General features: G+C 42.8%; 1 protein-coding gene across 1 annotated transcript in view; it reads right to left on the bottom strand.

The window, feature by feature from the left end:
• Nucleotides 1–10,502: 10,502 nt before the first annotated feature.
• STK3 (serine/threonine kinase 3) overlaps nucleotides 10,503–22,194 on the bottom strand; it is a 285,278-nt gene continuing 273,586 nt past the window's right edge. Inside the window, exon 11 of the mRNA XM_004580628.3 lies at nucleotides 10,503–11,082. Within this exon, the coding sequence (XP_004580685.1) occupies nucleotides 10,924–11,082 (159 nt within the window). The 3' untranslated portion in view covers nucleotides 10,503–10,923. The remainder of the gene's footprint in view (nucleotides 11,083–22,194) is intronic.

Raw genomic sequence — 22,194 nt, 5'->3', positions numbered from 1 at the left:
CATGCTGCCATCATCTAGATGTTTCAGGCCTGTGAGTGTCTTTTTTTTTTTAAGACTTATTTGTTTATTTGAAAGTCAGAGTTAGAGAGGGAGAGACAGAAATTTCTCACTAGTTCACTTTTCAGATGGCTATAAGAGTCAGGGCTGGGCCAGGCTAAGCCAGGAGTTAAGAAATTATTTCAGGTTTCCCAGGTGGGTGTAGGGGCCCAAGCTCTAGGGTCATCTTCCACTGCTTTCCCTGACACATTAGCAGGGAGCTGGAGGGGAAGTGGAGCAGCTGGGACTTGAACCAACACTCATAGAGGATGCCAATGGGCAGGCAGTAATTTTAGTTGCGTCACAACAGTAGTCTTCATGTAAACGTCTTCATACCAGTCAGTTTCTTGAGTGTTTGTTGGATGAGGTTGCCACTGAGGGCATTTTCAGAAATAGATCAAGTCACCAAGGTGCTTGCCTAAAGACCTTGATTTCTACATCCTGATTTTCCAAAAGAGCAAGCCTAAAACGAAGCAGGGTTTCTGACTCTCGCATCTGAAGAGAGAGACAGGCCAATAAAGCATTTCCTATCAGTAAGCTCCTGCTTAGCTTTGCAATCTGGCAATGCAAATAGTATCTCTACTTCCTCTGTGTGGGGTGTGTGGGTTTGTGCTTGACCCTTGGGTTTTGCCCATTAATGAACAAAACAAAACAACAAACAGAAGTGGTAGCAAAGGATGTATTGTTTCTCTTACCTTAGTGCGATCAAGGAGATTTTATCCAACATACCAATTGATTGTTACATTTCATAAAGCTCTCTCGTTGACTCCTGCTGTTTGTGCCCCGCCATGCAAGAAGCTCTCAGTATATCCCGAAGGATAGCCACACCCCTTCCCTTCCACAGCGGTTGGTGTCTTGGCGTTAACCATACAAAGCATTTCTGAGCTGTACAGGAGAGCCTTGCTTTCCCTCCCTTGCTTTGGTGAGCAGATGTGCTGCATCTGATTGTTTGGAATGAGTCAAGCGGTCTAGACACACTTCCTGCAGAACTTGAGATGTGGCCTTTTGCGCTCCAGGCAGACAACAACACAGACGCTCTCATCTCTCCCTTGGTTTAGAAACTGGAATTATCTTCCTTCAGGCCTCACAATGGACGTGGGTGCAAGAAACACAGCAGGATTTGTCATCCAGACACTCACATTTCATTGGATAATTGTTGGTTCAAGGACTAAGTGAATGCTTTAGGTTGCAGAGACCTGGATGCTGAGTAACTTGGGTTTGAGAGCTGACACACAAATAGAACTCCACCTGGCCTGTTCTCATGAAAGCAGTTTGTTTTCAGTGAACCTCTCTTCCTTCCTTGTTATCTGTTCATTTATTTATCTTCCCATGCACCCATCCCCCCACCCAGCCAGCAATCACTGGCATGACTTTGGAGTCACAGGGGTGAACCAAAAGAGACTCTACTTTCTTCTCCTGGGGACAAGAAGGAGCCATTAGCACAGTGAAGCCTGGATTGGCAGATGGAATGATGGTGTGGGGTGACAGAATGAAGAGTTGGTAAGTTCCCCTAGCTTTCTAGAACTGGACAGAAGATGTGGCAGCCTCTGGGCAGAAAATTCAGGTTGGAATCATGGCAGATCATGTTGAACTTGAGGACCACGTGGGACGTGCCTGGCCCTGGAGTTTTGAGAAGTCTGGACTGACAGCAGGAACTTGGGCGCCATTAGCACGTAGGTGTTTAGGGAGCTGAGAATACCATTGGCAAAATCAGAAAACTCCATGGAAGACAGACACAGCAGAGAGCACCTAGAAGCAGGGAATGACAGTGAAAGGAATGACAGGGTGCCTCCGCAGGCTGTACTAGGAGAGAAAGCCCTTGAAGCTGGGCTTGCCTCTCAGCAACACTCTGCTTTTGTCCTGGTTTTCTCAAGTTCAAAATAATTGCATTATTACTTTCACAATACAGCTAAATATATTCTATTCATTTGCTGAATTTTACAATTCAATGATTTTAACATATTCAGACTTGTGCAAGCAGCATCCTAATGCATTAGAGAGCCATTTTCCATGGCTCCAAAAAGCAACCTCTATCCTTTACTTCATCCCTTATCCCTGCTGAACCACATTCCTAGCATAGATAGAACATTTTATTTATCCATATGTCACCTGATGGGTATTTTTTGTTGTTTATTTTTAATCGATTAGAACATCACTGTCCACTAGAAATAGAATGTGAACCACCAGTAGGAGTTAGCTGTGGTAATTCTGCATTTTTTAGTAACTACACTTCAAAAAGTAAAAAGAAGCTGGTGAGGTTAATTAAGGTATTTTAAGCTCACCTATCCAAAATGTTTTCCCCCGCCCCCTCCCCCCCAGTATAGAGCATCATCGGGCTATTCTCTGTGGTCTAGACCAAGTCTTTAAAGTGTGATGCATGTTTTGTGTGCCCCTCGTCTCTTCGTTTTGATCGGTCATATGTCCAGGGTGGAGGGGATGGCACAGTTACATGATGTCAGCTGTGTCTAGTTTCTTTCTTCACTTTGCCACCCTAGAAGCTTTCGATCACATTCACGGTAATATTTTCATTAATGTCAGTCATGGCTCTGGGTTGCTTCTCTGCGTGCTTCCTCCTTTCCCAGTTGTTTTCCATTTATGCTACTTTCTTATACTTCATGCATCCTCCTTTTATAAATTGCCTTAATTAAAAGTGGAAAATGATGAAGGATTCCAGAAGAAAACTGCAAACCAAAAGATGAGCTCCCTTCGCTCCAGGCAAAGGGCCAGTGGTTTGAGGAAGCAGATCTCAGCGGGGTTCCTCAGATACTGCCAACCCCGTGGTCACCCCCCTGCCCCTTGCACCCCAACCCCATGGTCACCCCCTGCCCCTTGCACCCCAACCCCGTGGTCACCCCCTGCCCCTTGCACCCCAACCCCGTGGTCACCCCCTGCCCCTTGTACCCCAACCCCGTGGTCACCCCCTGCCCCTTGCACCCCAACCCCGTGGTCACCCCCTGCCCCTTGCACCCCAACACCTGTGGATGTCCTTCTTGCCAGATATGCAATCCTAGGTACACAGTAGCACGCTTTGCTTCAAGAAGTTTTTTGATTTTCTTTTTCATTTCTTAAGCAACACATTGGTCATTCAGTAGCATCTTATTTAACTTCATGTTGTTAATTTTCTATTTTTTCTTCCTGTTATTGATTTTGTCTTATGGCTTTTCATTGAAAGGGATGTATAGTAATTATATAGTAGAGACTATCACAGCTAGATGTGAGGATACAATGCAGTATGCATCTCTACATTCAAATCAAAGATGGACTCTCAATGAAATGGTTAAATATATCTTGACAACAGGATACTGGACTCTGCCATTGTCCATATCCACAGTGTCAGGACACACTTAAATAGCAGAATGACGGACTCATGACTGTTTCTGGAGGACTGCATTATTGTAATAATATAGGGGAAATTGTGCGGGGGGGTGGAAGGTGAGGCTTTGTGGCTGGAGGAAGGGAAATCCCAGAGCCTATGGAACTGTATCATAAAATATTAAAATAAATAAATTTAATATTTTTTTTAGAAGAAAACAGACATGAGTACCACCATTGTGACTGGCAGCAAGAATCACAGGAAATGGGTCAGCTATTGCTCTTGGTTAATGAAATAACAACAACAAAAAATCATTTTCTGTGAGCTGGCAGAAAATCAAAACCAGAACATGGGAAAATGTTCTCCTCTTCCCTCCTTGTCTTCTTTCCTTCCTTCTTACGCAGCTGCTCTCACTGCTATGGGCAAGTCAGGAAATTGGGCCAGGCAACTGCCTCCTTGGAATGGAATTAAAAAAAAGAAAAAGAAAACCCTAGCAGCACATTGAATTTGTGGGAAATGGAAATACTTTTCCATTACAGAACTTTAAAAGCATTCTGCTGGGACCTCTACAAACACCTACTTCATTCAAATTCAAATCAGACCCCAAACCACTGCCTCCCTGACAAGCAATTAGCTCACCTTCAGCATTTCGAAGTCCTGCTGCAAGTTTGGAAGGCTGAGGCTCACAGTCCGCGAATCCCCGGGTGTGATTTTTCACAGCCTACGTTCTAAGTAAACCCACGCATGGCCGTCAGCTGGCAAGCTTTGAACGCAAACTTTTGTACATTTTCTGAAAGGTCAGCAGAGAGGGAACTCATGGATTTGAACACTGATTCATTAATAATGGAATAGGTCGGCACTGCAGAGTCCTCCATGTATCTTTTTTTTCCCTTCTAAACACCAAAGGCTTCTGTTCCAAGCGCTATTATGTCTCCTCATTTGAATATCTGTGCCAAGAATATTTTCTAAAGGGAAAGAAAGCCGTCGTGGAATAAATGCAAAGACTGAAGAACACACAGCTGCGGGACTGCCCCCAGCCTGGGTGCTTTGTGTACCTTGGCACATTAGAAAGAGAATATTTCAAAGCCCGGAGCTTGAGTATCAGGTTTTATTTAGCTCCCACTCAACTAATTATGGTTCACCTTGGAAAATTCTGGAAAAATGTAGAAGACAACAACTTGCTTGGTTGAAACATAGGCAGGCACTGGATTTTCTACTACAAAATTTTTCAAAACCCATGAACCTTTTAGTGCTTATTTACAAAACGGGAAGGGCTTGCTTTTCTGTTGAGGGAATGTGAAATGTGTCATCATTCTGTACTCCTCAGTTTCAAACTGTTAAGCAGATCATGCTAACATGCAACTTCCCTTTGCTCTCTTTTCCCCCTTTTCATCTCTTTCTCTTTCCTTGGAGACTGTAAGGGGGCTTATGACTAGAATGATAAAAATGGACAAAAACAGAGGAGGAGATGAGTTCTCTCGGGATTCTGACCTGGTGGCTGATCTGTGCAGGAAGGTGCTTGCCTGGTCAGCCTGAGTCACTCTGTAAATCTGAGCAGGTCCCAGGGACAGGAGGTGCAGGAATCAATGGCATCATGGCTCCTTACAGGACAAGAAAGAAAGGAAGGTTCTCAATCTCTGGGAACCTTATACCCAGAGTCCTCGGCCGAGGAGGGATCTTCCCATGTGGGAACTTCCAGCAGGGTTCTAGGTTTGGGACCTGAACAAGCAACCCCCACCTTAATATACATGGCCTTATTCAACCACAAGGACTGCATGTAAAACGAAAACAGATCCTTCCAAGAGGCATGAAAAGACTCATACTTCCAGATATTTCCTGTTAAAAAATATTTTTCTTTCTTAATCTAGGATCTGGGTAGTATAGATGGGTGGATCATAGGCTCCTGTAAACTTAAAATATAAACTTGATTTTGAACTTCCTTGCATCAAAGTAAACTGGGACCCAGTCAATTGGTTATATGCTTCAATTTGTAAGAGCCAAGAATGCAAAAACCTAAGCAAAAAAAAAAAAAATTTTAGCAGCATATCTTGAAGTTTTCTGCCGAGTCAGCACAAATGGACTTAACAGTCTTACAAAGAAGTCAACAACTGGAAAGGAGGATAGGGAAAATTTAGCTGAGTATAACAAGTTGCTTTGCTTCATGTATAAGAGAAACACTTTTAAAATTGGATATGATAGACTTTTCTTATGCTAAAGCACTGAGATTGGGCCCTTATGGGAACATCTATCTGGGGCCCAGAGGACTCTGGGTTGTCTACCGGTAAATATAGCTCTTTCATTTCTGCACAATGCACTGAACAGAAAAAGCCAAGAAAAAAAAAAAAGCTTCTTGAATGCCAAGAAGCAGTATTCATTCAACTTGATAGGCAAATTTCTACGAGCAGAGCTTGTGTTTAGGTAGTTGCTTTGGGAGAAGACACCAATGGCAGATTATCTAGCTAATGACATGGTCCAATGTGAGAAAAGCGTGAACTCGGCACTCTTCTCCCAAGACTGGTGAAGAATGAAGGTGGTCCTCTAGTTTTGCTTGTTTTAGTGACCCCAAAAAGAAGAGGCAAGTGGTTGGCTGATGTGGAACAGGGAAGAGCTGGTCAACTCAATGTTGCTGCCCAGCAGCGACACTAAATATTGAGGCACACTCCTAAGGGTCTGGGAAAAGCCGGAACCGCAACCAGATGCCTTATTGTCAAAAGCGGCTGCGTTTATAACCCTTTCTCTTTTACTCCCCCTCACCTTTTCTTCCCTCTCTCCACTGCTCTTCTCCGTTCTTGTCCCTGTACTTTCTGCTGCATTTCTCTGTTCTTGTCCCGTACTTCTCTCCGTACTGCTTTTGTACCCTTCTCTGCCACTTTTCCTCCCCATACGCTTTAGCTTTTCCACCCGAAGGTCTTAGCCCCTCTTCCCCTCTCTGCTGCCCCATTCTTCCCGTTCCTCCATCGTTCTTCTCCCAGCCTTTCTCCTCATTGTCCCCCCTCCTTAGCTTTTACCAGCTGTTTTTATACCGTTCTCCACCAATCACTTCTCCCCGTGGGTCCACTTGGCGCTACTTGATAGGCCAGTAGCAATGACATAATCGCAGCGAGGGCATTAGCCTATCCCTGTGACTTCCTGTTTACCTGCTGGCGAGACCAATCCCGCCTCCTGGCCCTGGGCCAGCTGCCATCTTACAATGGCCCCTCCCAGTCCCAGGAGCGGCTTCAGCACCCCGCTCCCCACAACTCAATAGAGGAAAAATCACTACTCAGGTGTGTCAGAATATCCAACTAACATCCACGCCGGTCGCTGGGTCTAGGCTCATCACTAGTGTTCATCAGACTCCAGACTTCTAGTATTTCATGCCAACACACACACACACCCAAGAAACAAAACCCTAGGATTCCAAAATAGCATTTGGCTGAAATATCTAATTAAATGCCTGTGCATGATAACAATTTAGTAATAAAGTGTAACTCCAATTATTTTTAAAAATGATGTTCTGTTTTGTGTGTGTGTAGGGGGGAGATGATCATGTCTTTTATTTCTCTCTTCCTACAATCAGTAAAAAGTACTACTAATATGAGTGTAATTTCAAAAATTATCAGAGTACAAAGATGGCCACAGCTGCTGCCTGGATTTAACTTACAAATAAAGAGACCTCGAAAAGTTCACAAAAAACAGAATTCCAAGGTAGGCTAATTTTGGTGCACAAAACTGTAAGATCCAGGTATAGTACTTTCATGACTATGCGAAGATCTCTTGTATACATAGATTTTTTTGCAGAAAATTATTTTTGAATTGCATCTTCCACAAACTTTCCCAAGTCCCTTTGAATTTACAAAGCGCATGGTATGCGTGTGGCCACTAAGACAAAGGTGGCCATTTTCTTCTTTTCTCATCGCAGAACCTTGCCTCACTTCTAAATGAGAACCCTGTAACACATGAAGCAAGCGGATTTCACCTGTAACTCAAGCACCTAGTGCACGGGTGTGAACGGCTTGCTTAGGACTTGGTATCTACACAGCAGAGGATGAGAGGGCTCAGTTTAGCAACCCGGTGCATTGAGGCTGGAGAAGCTAGGATGGAAGGGCAGGATCTTGTGGCTCAGCTGCACTGACTTCCTTTTCCTGGGGAAGGTTCATTCACCAGGGAGAAGCGTGGGTGTGGCTATAGAAGACAGAGGCACTCTGGGACGAGTGCCAGCACCCCCTTTGAGTGTTGGTGCCCATGGGCCCTGCTGTGGCTGGAGACCCAGGTTCCATACCTGCCAGGCACCAACCAACAAAGTGTGGGGCTGGCAGTCCCTGAGGAAGCACAGGAAAGCCAAGTCAATGTTGTTCTGAGACTACCGGTCATAAAGACTTATTCTGATCATGAATCCTAAACATAATGGATAGGCAGCGAAAATAGCATTCCTATTGAATGCTCATAAGTCAATCATTTGAAGATTTCCTGTGACTAAGTTAAAACATCCTATTAATACATTATATAATATCCGTTACAGAGTCAATGGATGGAATGATTTTAAACCTCAGGGCTGATTTAGTAAAACAGACAAAAACCTAATGACCCAGAAGGATCACAGGGAAGGCTGCTAGGTGTGGTGTGGTGTGGTGTTCGACACACACTGGATGCCCCATACACTAGGTGTTATTATTTTGAAATCAATGTAACTAAATCCATTTTCTTCTCCAATTTATTTTGGCCAAAGAAGCTCCTATTTTGAGCACAATGCTAAAATAGTCTCAGTGTATTGTAAGTCTGTAGAAATGAGTCATGGAAGTTCATTAAATCAAAGAGAAAATGTTCTTCTCTTTGGTGTACTATAAGTAATCATTCTGGCTTTCCAGCAAGATGAACCCTGACTCATTAGCTCCAGTTCCAGCCACAATACTGTGTTCATCAACAGATGGGGTTTGCAGAAAAGTGCATTTAGAAACAAGGTTACAATCAGAGGTTTGTTTCCCAATTTATTAAAATAACTAGCAAACTCTCTTCAAAAGCATGATTAATCAAGCCTAATCCAGACCTGATATTTTAAAAAAAGACTTATTTGAAAGACAGAATTACAGAAAGGGAGGCAGAGACAGAGAGCCAGCTCTTTGATCTGCTGGTTTACTCCCCAGATGTTTGCAACCGCTTGAGTGGAGCCAATCAGAAGCCAGGAGTCAACAGCTTCTTCAGGTCTCCCACAGGGGTGCAGGGGCCTGAGGCCTTGTGCTGACCTCTGCTGCTTTCCCAGGCACACTGGTAGGGTGCTGGATTGAAGTGAAACAGTCAGGAGTTGAACTGGTGTCCATATTAGAAGCCGGTGCCATAGGTGGTAGGTGGTTTCACCAGCTTTGCCACATTGCTGGCTCTCTGTTTTTTTTTTTTGGTCCCATGTTTGGTGGAGACAGGGGATTAAAAAATGGGGAAAACATTCCAAGATGATCCTAAACTATTTTGGGGTCTCCTAAGGCTCTGAAAAAAGGCAATAGCTGTTGTTCTTAATTCTCCTAAACATATGTGTGTGAATTCATGTAGGCAGATATAAAAGATATAGATTTAACTGTAAAGCATAAGGTGTATTTACTTTTTAAAAAAGATTTATTTATTTTTTTTTTGCAAAGTCAGATATATATAGAGAGGAGGAGAGACAGAGAGAAAGATCTTCGATCCGATGATTTACTCCCCAAGTGAGCACAATGGCCAGTACTGTGCTGATGCGAAGCCAGGAGACAGGAACTTCCTCCGGATCTCCCACTGAGTGCAGGGTCCCAAGGCCGTGGTTCGTCCTCGATTGCTTTCCCAGGCCACAAGCAGGGAGCTGGATGGGAAGAGGGGCTGCCAGGATTAGAACCGGCACCCATATGGGATTCTGGCGTTCAAGGTGAGGACTTTAGCTCCTGGGCCACTGCACCATGCCGGGCCCATGTATTTACTTTAAAAGTAGAAAACATGAGGATTCCCACTGACATTGAATTAGTAAGAGTGGCCAACAGACCTCATTGGATTAATCTGCCATGTACTTTCTAATTCAGCACCCATCCTCCCAGGCCACCTATGTGTGTCACAGAGAGGTTCTGCTTGGATGACAGCCATCATTCATTTATTTGCCCCAAACTAGGCAGGTATTTGACAGGTGAGTGAAAAGATTAGAAAACAGAAGTGGGGGGAGGGCAGGTAGAGGTCTGAGCTGATGGATTCATCTTATTGCACCAAAACACTCCAATAAAGGGATGGCCGAAGCAGATACTGGACGCTCAGTCTACATTTTTAATAACTTTTATGTAGTTTTCAATGTGTAATTGTTTATTTTTGTTTTATTTTTATTCTTAATTATTTGTAAGGACTATCTAATCAAAAAAGATAACGAGATGAAAAGTGCTTGGTGAAATTTATTGTCTTTATGATTTCCACATAGTAATTAATCACACCAAAGAATAAACATCACATGTAAGATGGCCATAGGTAGCTTCGGAAGCAAGTGGTCCCAGTTCAGTCACAACAGCGTTCATTCCTCTTGGAAATGTGTTTCTTGATTGGTAATGGTTTTAATCTTTTCTTTCCCCAGTCCCCAAGGCTTGTACCATTTGGTACAAATTCTTTTGCTATTTCTTTCTTTCTTTTTTAATCCTCAGGCACACCATGTTGATCAATCCCTAGGAAATGAATGATGAAATCAACCAGAAAATCCTGTGACAGCAGAGCACATTTCCAGAGATAAATTTGGTGAGCTTGTCACACTTTGATTCTGTTTAGCTATCGGACCTACATATGAAACAATACTAACAAATTCCATTTTAAAGTATTCCCCACATTGTGTGTGTGCAATGATTTCATTGATTTCTTTGGTTTTAAACATTATAGCTCTGTTTGACCTAAATATATAGAGTTCTGTTTACAGCAAATATGAAAAAAATCAAGACAATTAAAATTTTAAAAGGTAAAAATGGAATTATTGCTTCCATATAAAAATGCTCCACCCATTTGGGTACGATTCAGAGTATTGCCTTGTTTATACTGAAAAACTACCCTGGAAATCAAGGATGGTAGCCCAGAGCTCCCTGCTGAATTATCATCTTATTGTGCATTATCGTCTATTTAGTATGTCCCTACCTGCACCGATTCTATCCTGATCTTACCCTTAAAATTAAAAGACAACACAGTGTGAAACAGCATAAATAAATAAGTTTACCTAATGGGATATAATAATAAATAGCTACTGGATAGGAATAAAGAGTATTGTAACATAAAGCCCTTCAGTGTCGTACAATCAAAGAATGGCTTTGGATTTTAAAGGTCTCCAAACATGGCCTTTGTTCTCTGCCATGGTTTTAGTGCTGGTAAGCAGCTGATAGGGAAAGAGAAGAACACACTTCTGTGGTTCTTGATCACTTAAAGATGAAAACACATTAGATACAGAGAGCCTGCCTTTAGGGGATTTACCTAGTAGGTACCATCATCAGATTTTGGCCTTAGCCTCCAGAACATACGTCTAAGGGATTTAGAAACACAAAATCACAATATTCCTTCCATTCTTAGTGGTTTCTTGGTCTCCAGAATAGTGATGAGAACAGAGGGAAAACTTGGGCTCAGAAGTTTTGCTGCCTTCTCTTCTTGGCATCCATGGCATCCAAAATGGGCTGCCTCTTGGCAGTGTATCGCTGACGAAGCTCTTCGATCTCGCGTTCCATCATGGGGTCCAGCGCTTTTAACCGCATCTGCAGCTCTTCCAAACTCAGATTTTTTAACTAGACATAGAGGAGAACAAAGATATTATTAGAGCAGTACTATCTAAAAGACGTCCAAGCCCAGTGAGCTTTAGCATGAATGTCTCAGCTGGTTCTTTACATCAGTTTTGAAGTGTGGTTCAACCTCAGACAGGAATCCATTCCCAGAGGAACCCGGAAGCCAGAGCCTATAAGAATCTCAAGTCATCTACAGCAACACAATCAAAACCTCTGCTTCTGGGAAACAGCAAATGAGAAAAATAAGCTGGCAAAATGTTATCTGTTGAAAAATAAATAAATTACAGAGGCAAACCCACCAATAAACACCAGGCTGCCGGGATGGGCTTCCCGGCTCGCATGTGGGCTGGGTCAACTGGAACCAAGGGTGGGGTAGCAGGCTTTCACTGTGCCCACCTCAGGGTAGGTGGTAGGTGGCATGATGGTGGCCCATTGGGGGTAGTGCAGGCTCTCACTGCGCCCACCAGTGGCTGGTGGGTGGGGATGATGGTGGGCAATCCTTTCCTGGTCTGCTGTGTGACAGCAGAGGAGCGTTTTCCTGTCACGTGGGTAAAGGGGGCTACAATCCATTCTGTGACAGAATACAAATGATGGCATTTTTGCCAAGTTGTGCTGAATGTATTTCTCTGTCAAAACAGCAAGATAAGGACTGTCTCCTGAGAAAGGTGTTTTAGGGCTATTGTGTGAGGGCTCAAGGGATGTCCTGAAAATCATTTCCTAATGCACCAATGTTTCCTTATTAACATTTTAAAAAAATTTTAATTGTTTCCTTTCAAAACTGATTGCTAAAGTAGTGGTAGCAGGCAGGCAAGTGGAGTTTCACACAAAGACTGCAGAGACCTTGCTGATGTACAGCAATCTATCCAGATCAGCAGGTGCTGTGAGGGCCAGAGACCCAGATGCAAGCTCCAAGGACAGGGCTAGAGGGACAAAGGCCTAAGGGCATACCCAAGACCTTGTTCCCCCAGGAGATTCCATTGCCTGGACAGAACATGGGAGAGACGCTGCCTGGCCATGCAGGCACCCCTGGGGACCACATCTGTGGCTTTCACTTTTGCTTTTAGTAACATACTCCCCTACAAAGAGATTCCTTTTCAGGAGCTGGAATTGGACTGGTCCTTCTAGGAGAGGGCCAAGAGTGGGACCCAGGGCCTGGAGGCCACTGGAGGTATCAGCAAACAGAATGCCTCAGGGTTTCAATGAGGGGGGGAGTCTCTCCCAAAAGCCTCTCAGGGGCCTTGGTGGAGCCCAGGGAATCAGGGGGCTCCCAGATCCCAGATCTAGACACCTGGCAGCCATGGTTAAGTCTTGAGGAGGAAAGTTATGTAAGTAAAAAACCATACTCGGCATTGAAATGATGCAATTTTCAGCTTATTTTCTGTTTTAAGAAGGTAACTGTCTTTAGTTATTTCATGAAGCAGCTAGAAGACACTCTCATTACTTGCAGCCATTAAAAATAGCAAGTGGAAACATTTCTCAGCTCATCTTCCACTTTACTCACCATACCTGGCCCCAAGTGACTCCTGCTTCCAAAAACCAAATCCACTCTCAGATGGATGAGTCACAGCCTCTGGGGGAAATTCGAAAGAGGAGTTCCAAAAATATGGTGTGGCATGGCAATGCTACAGGGAGCAAGTGCTTGCTCCTGGGAGGAGGACCCTTTCTGGGATGTATGGCAGCTCTGATGTGTGTGAAATGAACCCTGCTGTTTTTTAGTCAAATGTCTTAAAAAAAAACTATTTTATTTTTATAATATGTTACAATGCAAATTGTTATATCACAGACTGTGGTATTATATAATGTGCCTTCTTAATGTTGGATTGCAGCATTAATCATGCATCTGTCATATGCACAATAGTATTCAAATCACTGTAGAGGCAGGAAAAGCCAGTAGGAGACCTTGAAACCCGGAACTACATCAACAAGCGATGTCAAGTAGAAGGGTCAGCATGGACTACAGGGCCTTGCATCCTCAAGGCAGACAGGCCCAACCGCACCTGCACAGGATCCCACTCCACCTCTGAAGTCTTTCAGACACCATCTCCGTTCCAGCCCATGTTAATCCTTTCCAGCCTTGAATTTCCTATGTAACACTGCCATGGTTTGAATAGGATATCACTCCTGAATCATACAGAAGTTTGTCATTTAAACCCCAAAGCCTCATGTCAATGGTAGTAAGAAAGTGGAAACTTTCGGTGTTTAGAGATAGAGCTAGGCAAGCACCCTTTGCCAGTGGAGGGCATGCTTATAAGGAGGTAGTTGTTATAACAAGGCTGCTTATAAAAGCCTCTGCTTGTTCTCTGCTTCCTTTGCCTTGAGATTGCTCGGCTACTGCCATCTGGCCTTCCCGGGTGGCCAGAGGGGCCCACTGGATCGGAAACTGTGAACTCTAAAATCAGGAGACAAAATAAACATCCTTGCCTCCTAAGTAGATCTTCTCAGGTGTTCTGCTGTAGTGATAAAAAGCTGACATAAACAATATTTAATTTAAATAACACAATTTCGTACTTGATTCTAGAATTATATTTTGTACTTTCATGGTCCAACTCTAGATATTCCCCAAATTATTTAGGATTCAGCTATCGTACACATGTCTAGGAACCATATAACTGCACAGTTCAATAATATGGCATGAAGGTGGGCTAACAGCAGTATGAACTAAGGATGCAAACGAATAAGCTACGCTAAGATTAGAAGAAACAAAGCCCCAAAAGAACAAGTAATTATCATCATTTTAAAATTGTTTGTATTAAGATAGTCCTACAAATATCTGGACTATCTTTACTGGGGAATTTGCCAGGAGCTTTTAAATATTACATTGAGTAAGGGGCTAAACTCGGGGAAAAAAAACTTCTTAGATGTCAGGAGCCGTGCACTATAGCCACACTGAAGCCATTTTGAATATAGACCTATGGGACAGTGGAAAACCCCCGGTTGGCTAGATGCTTGGGAAAGAAGTTATGAAACTAATCACACGCTTAGCTTCAATTGTTCCTAGCAACTGTTTCAGAATGTGATTGATGCTGTACTTACCAACATCTTGTTACTGATTACCTACGCTATTGTCGATATGCTGGTAAGAACAACTTTCCTCCTCTAGCAGACTTATGTTTCAATATGAAAATCTTGAGAAAATCAGGTATCTGGTATCAGAAAGCCATTGCCTAGCATTGTTAAGGACCTAGAGATCCCATGTAAGTAAATCAATGAGGTACTTAAATCTTAGCTTTCTTTTTCTAAAAAAAAAATTGATTTTTTTATTTGAAAGGCAGATTTGAGAGAGAGAGAGAAAGAAAGAGAGACATAGACAGAAAGTCTTCCATCCACTGGTTCACTCCACAAATATCTGGAACAGCCAGAGCTGATCCAAAGTCAGGAGCCAAGAGCTTCTTTTGGAATCTCCCATGTGGATTTAAGGCTTGGGCCATCCTTGAATGATTTCCAGTCCATAAGCAGGGAGCTGGATGGGAAGCAGAGCTGCTGGGACTAGAACTGGTTCCCATATGGGATCCCAGCACATGGAAGATGATGACTTTAGCCACTAGGCTACTGCGCCAGGCCTGTTTTGTTTTGTTTTAAATCCAATTTCAGATTTGTGTCTGTGTGATGCTGGGTTATGGAAAATCCTAGTTTTGTATAATCTCCTAAAAGGGTATTTCAGAAAGTTCCTGGGAGATGGGATTAAAAGATACATTTAATGTGGTGCAAAAATTCTGAGGTCCCCAAAGAAGTAAGGTGTTCAAAATGTGTGTGGAAAATTTGAATTTTTCTAAAAAAAAAAAAAAGGCTTTCAAAAACTTTTTTTGCACCAAAATAAATCTATCTTTTCATTCCTTTCCCCACAAACTGTCTGTAAAGCATCCTTGAATACAGCTCTCCATAGGAGAGCACCAGAATAATCATTTGCTTAGGTATTCAGTGAGGCCTGCATTGTGGCACAGCACGTTAAGCTCCTGCTCGGGACTCCTGCATCCTGTACTGCAGTGCCTGTTTCAGTTCTGGGTGTTCTGCCTCTGATCCAGCTACCCTGGAAAGCAGCATCACATGATCCCAGTACCTGGGTCCCTGCCACCCACGTGGGAGACCCAGATGGAGTTCTGAGCTCTTGCTTCAGCATGGCTTTGCCCTAGCTGTTCCGGCCATTTGCAGAGTGAGCCAGTGGATGGACGACCTCTCTTTTCTGTCTGTCTTTCCATTTCCTTGTCACTGTTTCTTTCAAATAAATAAAATAATTTTTAAAAATCGATAAAAGAGGACTTACGGTAGTGTACAGGGATGAGCTCAACGCTCTACCCCCCACAAGGAGCTCAGGGCCAGCCCCATGCACAGCTGATTCACTAAAGGATGAATGAACTGAGAAAATGGGAGGAGAGGAACTGGCCCGAGAAGAAACATACAAGACATGCAATGCCTGGGATCTTCAGAGACATCTCACCACAGATCAAGATTTGTCAAGCAGCTGTGGGGGATGGGGAGGCAAAGACAGAAGTTAAAGCCAGAAGGAGGGGGTGAAGGTCACACGGTCAAGGGTATATCATTGTGAAATCTGTACGCTGAGAAATGCTAGATAATTCTGAGCATGCGTGGAGACATGCTCACATCTGAGCTCTCGAAAGTACCCCAGGGGTGCCTACATGGTCATTCCATGGGCCAATCCTCTGTCTTGTGGTGCAGACATCCCATACGGGCATCAGTTCATGTCCCAGCTGCTCAACTTCTGATTCAGTTCCCCGCTTATGGCTTGCAACCAGAGGAGGACGGCCCAAGTTCTTGGAACCCTGCACCCACATGGGAGACCAGGAAGAATCTCCTGACTCCCAGCTTCAGATTAGCTCAGCTCCAGCCACTTCAGCCTGCAGATGGAAGACTTCTCTCTCTCCTTTTCTCTGCAAAACCTGCTTTTCAAACAAACAAACAAACAAAGCTTTTGCTTAAAAAGAGAATGAATCTCCATTTTAGAGAAAATGAGCATCCATGGGGACAGAAAGAAGGAGGCTACCACTGTTGTTTCGGGAGAAGATGGAGAGGAGGATGAAGGCAGCACTAGGAGAGCCTTCTCTGTTGGCTGACCGACTCTGAAGGATTTGGCTTCAAGCATGACTGGTAGAGACGCCCCTGACACTATTAATAAGGTAGGGTGGTGAACAAGATGGACTTCCAGCCAAGGGAGTTTTAAGACACTGTAGTGACATCAGACATCAGATATGGATTCTAATTTATGTTTTTGGAAAGCCAGAAAAGAGATCAAAGCTAAGGACAGATACTAAGGGGATGCTTGGCATTCAGGCTGTGCCTGCGGCCCTTGAAAGGGGAGGACTATCTGGGGAAGAAGGGTTTTGCTCTGATTTTACATTCCGCTTGTGGGGTCCAAACACAAACCATCAGTATTTATCGCGAGAATATCTTCTTAACTCTGTTAACAGGAGAGTAACAGCCACAGGTTTCTACAATGTTTTAGATTATGGTGTTGTGAGCACACACAAGCTTAACTAGTGGAATTTTTCACTTTCTAGATAATGACTATGATTTATAGATATAAACTGCTGGCTCGGTTTTGATCTCCAAGTAAGCCCCAATAATACATATTTAGTCCTTGGTATTTCTGTAATTATTAAATTTCCCACAGGCCCAAAAATGCTTTGGGGAGGGAAACTTGGTGAGATGGCTTTTTGAACATCTCAGAAAACACATCTTCTCAATGTCTTAGTAGTAAAAAGATGCACAAAACAGAATTTTACAGAGATTCATAATGATAGAAATGGTCCTGTAATATCAAACCATTTACTATCAGCCTTTTAAAATACTGTTCTAAACTGAAAAAGTCTTGTGGGCTCATGAATATAATACCAGAAGGAAATGTTGAGTTTCTTATTATTGTTGTGACAAGGTATCATTCATCAAAATCAAATTTGCTGAAACGTGGAAAAGGAATTTTTGTTTGAGCCAGTAAAACCTGTGCTGAATCGATCTGAATCTACATGTTTTCTAGCATGTAGAAAACAATTTTGTGAGACAGCTTTCTCCAATGCATAAAAGCCAGCATACTGTGTCACTGTAGCTATGTGTCAGCTGCCTGATTCTAAAATAAATGCAGAGCACAACTTGAGTTAAACTAACCCATTTGGGCTGCATTTGTCAGCGTACAGAATCTGGTCTGTCAAGTCAGTGAAAACATGGACTGAGAATATGCAGCCCTGGGGTGGGCATCTGGCACATCTGGATGCCCACATCCCACACTGCCGTGCCTAGGCTGGAGTCCTTACTTCCCCTTTGGATTCAATTTGCTGCTATTTAGATAAGATTGACACATTCTTTAAAGCTTACCCAATTGAGAAAAACAGCGACAGGTGTTTGGCCTTGGGGGTACCTGCATACCACATTGGAGTACCTGGTACCTACATCCCATGTTGCAGTACCATGCCCTGGCTATCCTGCTTCTGATCTAGCTATCTGCTCATGTGCACCCTGCAAGGCAGCCACAGATAATGGCTCGTGTACTTGGTTTAAGCTCTGGGCTCCTGGCTTCTGCCTGGCCCAGCTCTGATTGCTAGGGGCAAGCAGTGAACTCAAGGAGACAGAAGATCTCTGTACATCTGTCTTTGTTGTTCTGCTTTTTCAAATAAATTGTAAATAAATAAATAATCAAACAGGAAGTCTCTATTGTGAGTTTTATGGGACGTGAGCAAATGTACAAAGTTGAGTAACTCATCTGGAAAGTTTTTAAAATACATTTTAGTTTAATGCTATTAAAAAAATCAGTTTGAATTTAATAATAAAACAGAACCTATGCAGCTAATAGGCTTCTTAACCCTTCATGGTTTAACACTGGAGAAGAACACTGCAGGCTGGCCATCTTCACCTGCAGGAAGAACATGCACCTGACGTAGAGAGGATGAACTGGAACGCACAGGTAGGAGAGGTAATGAGCTCCTGACTTGCACTGCTTCAGTATCTGAAGCTTTTTTTTTTTTTTTTTTTTTGCTTACAGAACATTTTGCTTTTCCCAAACATTTGAAATGATAAATATCAAGGGGCCATGACATACTAAGAAGGACAGAGAATAAAATCGATTTCCCATAACAAGGTTTAAACTTAGATCAGGTCATTAAATTGCATGGGCCTGAGATAATCAAATTCTGAGATCTGGGATTATTACAAAGTCATTGCTCATGACTAAGCTGTTTGTTTGGTAGAAATATCAATTACAAAGTAATGTTAAGACTCTTCTAGCACCTTGCTATATACAAAAGAGCAACCTCAGAGTTCACAGATTCCTTCATGTGAGGGGTAGCAGCAAGAGCGAGCTTGCTCAAGGTCACGGCAGAGACATGGTCCTGTGCTCCAGGTCTATGCTTTCATTTTTACCATACCGTATGCATGGATTTCACTTAATTATTGATACAAGTTTGTGGAACAAAATATCAAATTTGCTGGCCCCTGCTGTGTGTGTGTGTGTGTGTGTGTGTGTACTGGACCATCAGTGACACAAAACTCATGAGACAGCAAGAAATGTAATGAGAGGAAACAGCTAGCTTAGGTACATAACCCTTCTGTTGGGTTCAGAAAGAAATGACCTGCAATCCAGTTTGATTTGTATAATCTTTGAGAAGGGCAGAATCACAGTAGTCTCAGTCTCCACTTCTGACTCACTAGGTCACATTGATTTAAAAAGACAAATTTTGTGCTTGTTAAAGAAAAAAAACAACACCCTAAGAGATTTTCTTTGGTAGTTTTAAAGTGCAAGTGAGACAAAAAAGAGAGTGCAAACACGCTCTCTGCTTTCCATCAGAGGACAAACATGCTTTTTAATTCTGTGAGTTCCAGTTAAGTAACAGTCTAATAGGAAATTTCACTGGAAGCTTGGTCATGCTTCCAAGTAGGAGAAATTACTAGATAGAAGTCCGAAGTGACCAAGTTTGACATTCTTAATCCAGCACTGTCAGAGAGCTCAAAATGTGAAGTCACCACACATGGGGTGTGCTGCTGAGAAATTCCCAGGGTTCTCCCTGGGAGCTGAGAGGGAAAGCCCTGTGTCTGGCATTTTTCTAGAGCTGTCTTGCATGAGGGAATCAAGCACATATGCTCAGCAAAACACAGAACTGCTATCATCTTTGTGCCGCAGGTCAGAAGAGAGGCAAGGATCTCCCACTCACACACAAAGTGTGCTTAAACCAAATGGAAGGCCTTCGAGAAAAACCCTAAGTCTCTACACAATAATTAGACCGACGGATAGATAGACACTTGTTCACAAGTTACAAGGAAAAGTTAACCGTTTGGCTTACAGACTGGTATCGTTGGGTATACAAGTGGTAGCTGGAATAAGCAACTCGCTTTTGTTATTGAGGGCCTTCATTATAACATTTTATTGGGAGGTAAGTTCTTACAGGTCCAAAGTAAAAGATTTCACATTTCTTAGTGTCTCTTAGATAAAAGAAGAAGAAGAAGAAAATGTAACTGAAACACATGGTGATTAGTAACCCGTGAACTCTTCTTGCATGAAACAGCAGGCCAAATAACTTAATGGTGTGAGAAGACAGAAAGCCAGACTAAACCAACTTACTGATCATTTTGACAGTGCGCATGTTTAACAATTAGAATTATTTCTGAATTCTATGAGAAGTATTGGAAGGCTGCTTATTACTGATAGAAGACTTGTCAAGAAAATTAAAACTTTGAAAGTCTACTATAAAAACCTAAAATATCACATCCAAATGACAGGATGGAATTATTTTCTCAAATCATTTTATCTAAAGATCTCTAGGGGGAACACTTAGCTTTTTATATTTTATGCTTTGCTGAAAACAGTCCTAATCATACTAGAGAATTTTTTAAAAGTCTTAATCTAAAAAAAAAAAGCAGAAACAGAACTATGACATTTCATAAATATTACAATGTTTCCAGACTTAACAGATTTATGAGCTGCCAGAATTATCAGTCTGTCGATTTTAAAATTAAGAAGACACCACTACAACGAAGCAAATGCTATTGCACGTCAGCGTTAACACATTTAGTCAAATAGTCAATCAAGACAATTCTGCACAAGGTTTGTCGTGTTTACTGGAAAAAACAAACGCTTCTTAGCAACTGCTTAAATAAATCTCACAGATGCTACAGACCTTATTAGTGGCCTGTGATTAAAAAAATATGGCTTGCTAATACTGTATCCTGACTCATCTCTTTTCCCATCTGCTAGCAATTCTGACAATATGAAGGATCAACAGAATGGCTAACAACAAAAATTTTCTATGGCAATTCTGATGCTGAGTCGCCTATAGCATTTTGTAAGATTTACCAGCAGTTATGCCTCAGACTGTTTTGAGCTGTTTGTGGCCTGGAACTACATACTGCTCCCCCCCCCCCCTTAATATTCTAGTTTTAAAGCTGAAATTTCCCCTCCTTGGATCAGAATCTGGCTTGATTTTAGGAAACACTGCTCCTGAAGGCTGCTACACTCATTTTAGTAACAATGTGTGCAGGAAACATAGAAAGCACTCTCAAAAAACCGAAGGAACTTCACTGATCAGGTGTGAATCACCACATCAGGAGGCCACTGGAAGTAAGGCATGAGAGGTAGTACTCAACACATCTCGGAAGCATTAATACCTGAAGGCATCTCCTGATTTAACCCGGGACACAGGGAAGAATACAGGAAAGCACATTCAAAGGCAGTCTGAATGAAAATGGAGCCTGTTTAAAGAAAACCTCAGATTCAAACACACCTTTAGAAAGACAGTGAAGACAGTGATCACCTGCGGCACTGGACACACTGCAGAACAAACGCTGGCTCCTCAGTGTTAACCCCTTTTCAGGCAGGATCTTAAGAGTGGCATTGTCATCCCATTTGCTCACAGACACCTCCCGCTCCAAACACACACCATCTAGGCTGTGCCAAGCTGAGCAGCCTGTGTCTTTGGATGACAGGAACTGTAAATGTGCTGGGATTTTAAGTGGTCTGCCTCGGCTATTCAACCCCAGGGCATCTAGTAGAAACCTAAGCAAAGAGAGGAAACTGTTTCCGTGGCAATCAACGAAGGAGAAGGGCCAAGAGCCCGTGACCCATTGTTTACCACGTGCTGGATCAGTGCCATGCGGCGTCTCTTGTGGTTTAACCCTGACACCCAATTCATGGGTAAATACTATCACATCCTGTGTTCCAGGTGAGGAGACCCAGCAGTATCGTGCGACCTGCCCCACGTCATGTGGCTGAAGCTGCTCAGGCTGGCGTTCAAGGGTAACACCAAATCCACTCACTTGGACAGCAGCCTACTATGAGCTGTTTCTTGGGTCTCCCAGAACCTCCAAGGGTACCTCAAAATCCCATTATCATGTGAAATAGCTTTTAGAAGATCACCTGTGGATTAAGATAGGAAAACACTACTGAACAACAACAATAAAAATCCTACCACCCAATTCTCCCAGAGCACACCTGGTGAACCTGTTACTTATACGAGTGTACTTTAGCCATAACTAGTTTTATGACATTAAACGCACATATGATTATCAAGCTTCTTCTGTTTAACTGGATCTCTAGCAAAATAAATGTATTTCTTTTGGAAACACTCAATAAAAGATGCGCCTTGACCAAACTGGGACGACATGTCTCCTGTGCCTGTCAGCCAGCCCTGGGCTGTATTGGTTCAGACTGTTCCTTCACTGTTGTGGTGCAGTGTTTGGACTGGACCAGACTGAGAAGTGTTACTGCCATTGCTTGTCCTAGACAAATGAAGGTCACCCATTTAAAACAGGAACGATGACATTGAGAGTTGCATTCCTCAGGGCCAGCTGATCACCCAGCCCGTCTATGTGTTTCATTTACTAACAGGAAGTTTTGCTAAAATATCAGGAATAACTTGATGTGTGCACAGCTCTAATATATTGTCAACAGCTTTCAAATTCTAGGCTCAGGACAACAAACTTTGACTAATTCAAAACCAGCTCTTAACTAAGTCTTTCTGGATGACATTACAGGCAAGTTTATTAACTTTGAGGTCTTAGTTTTGTGATTTTTGAGGGGTGGATGGGAGGAGACACACAGAGAGAGAATGAATTACTTCCATCTACTGGTTTACTCTCCAAATGTCTGCAACAGCCAAAGCCAGCAGCCAGGTACTCTAT

Source organism: Ochotona princeps, chromosome 9, assembly GCF_030435755.1.
Source record: "Ochotona princeps isolate mOchPri1 chromosome 9, mOchPri1.hap1, whole genome shotgun sequence".
NCBI classification, from domain to species: Eukaryota; Metazoa; Chordata; class Mammalia; order Lagomorpha; family Ochotonidae; genus Ochotona; species Ochotona princeps.
Note: the sequence above shows the minus strand (reverse complement) of the source record. Positions and strands in the feature narration are given on the sequence as shown.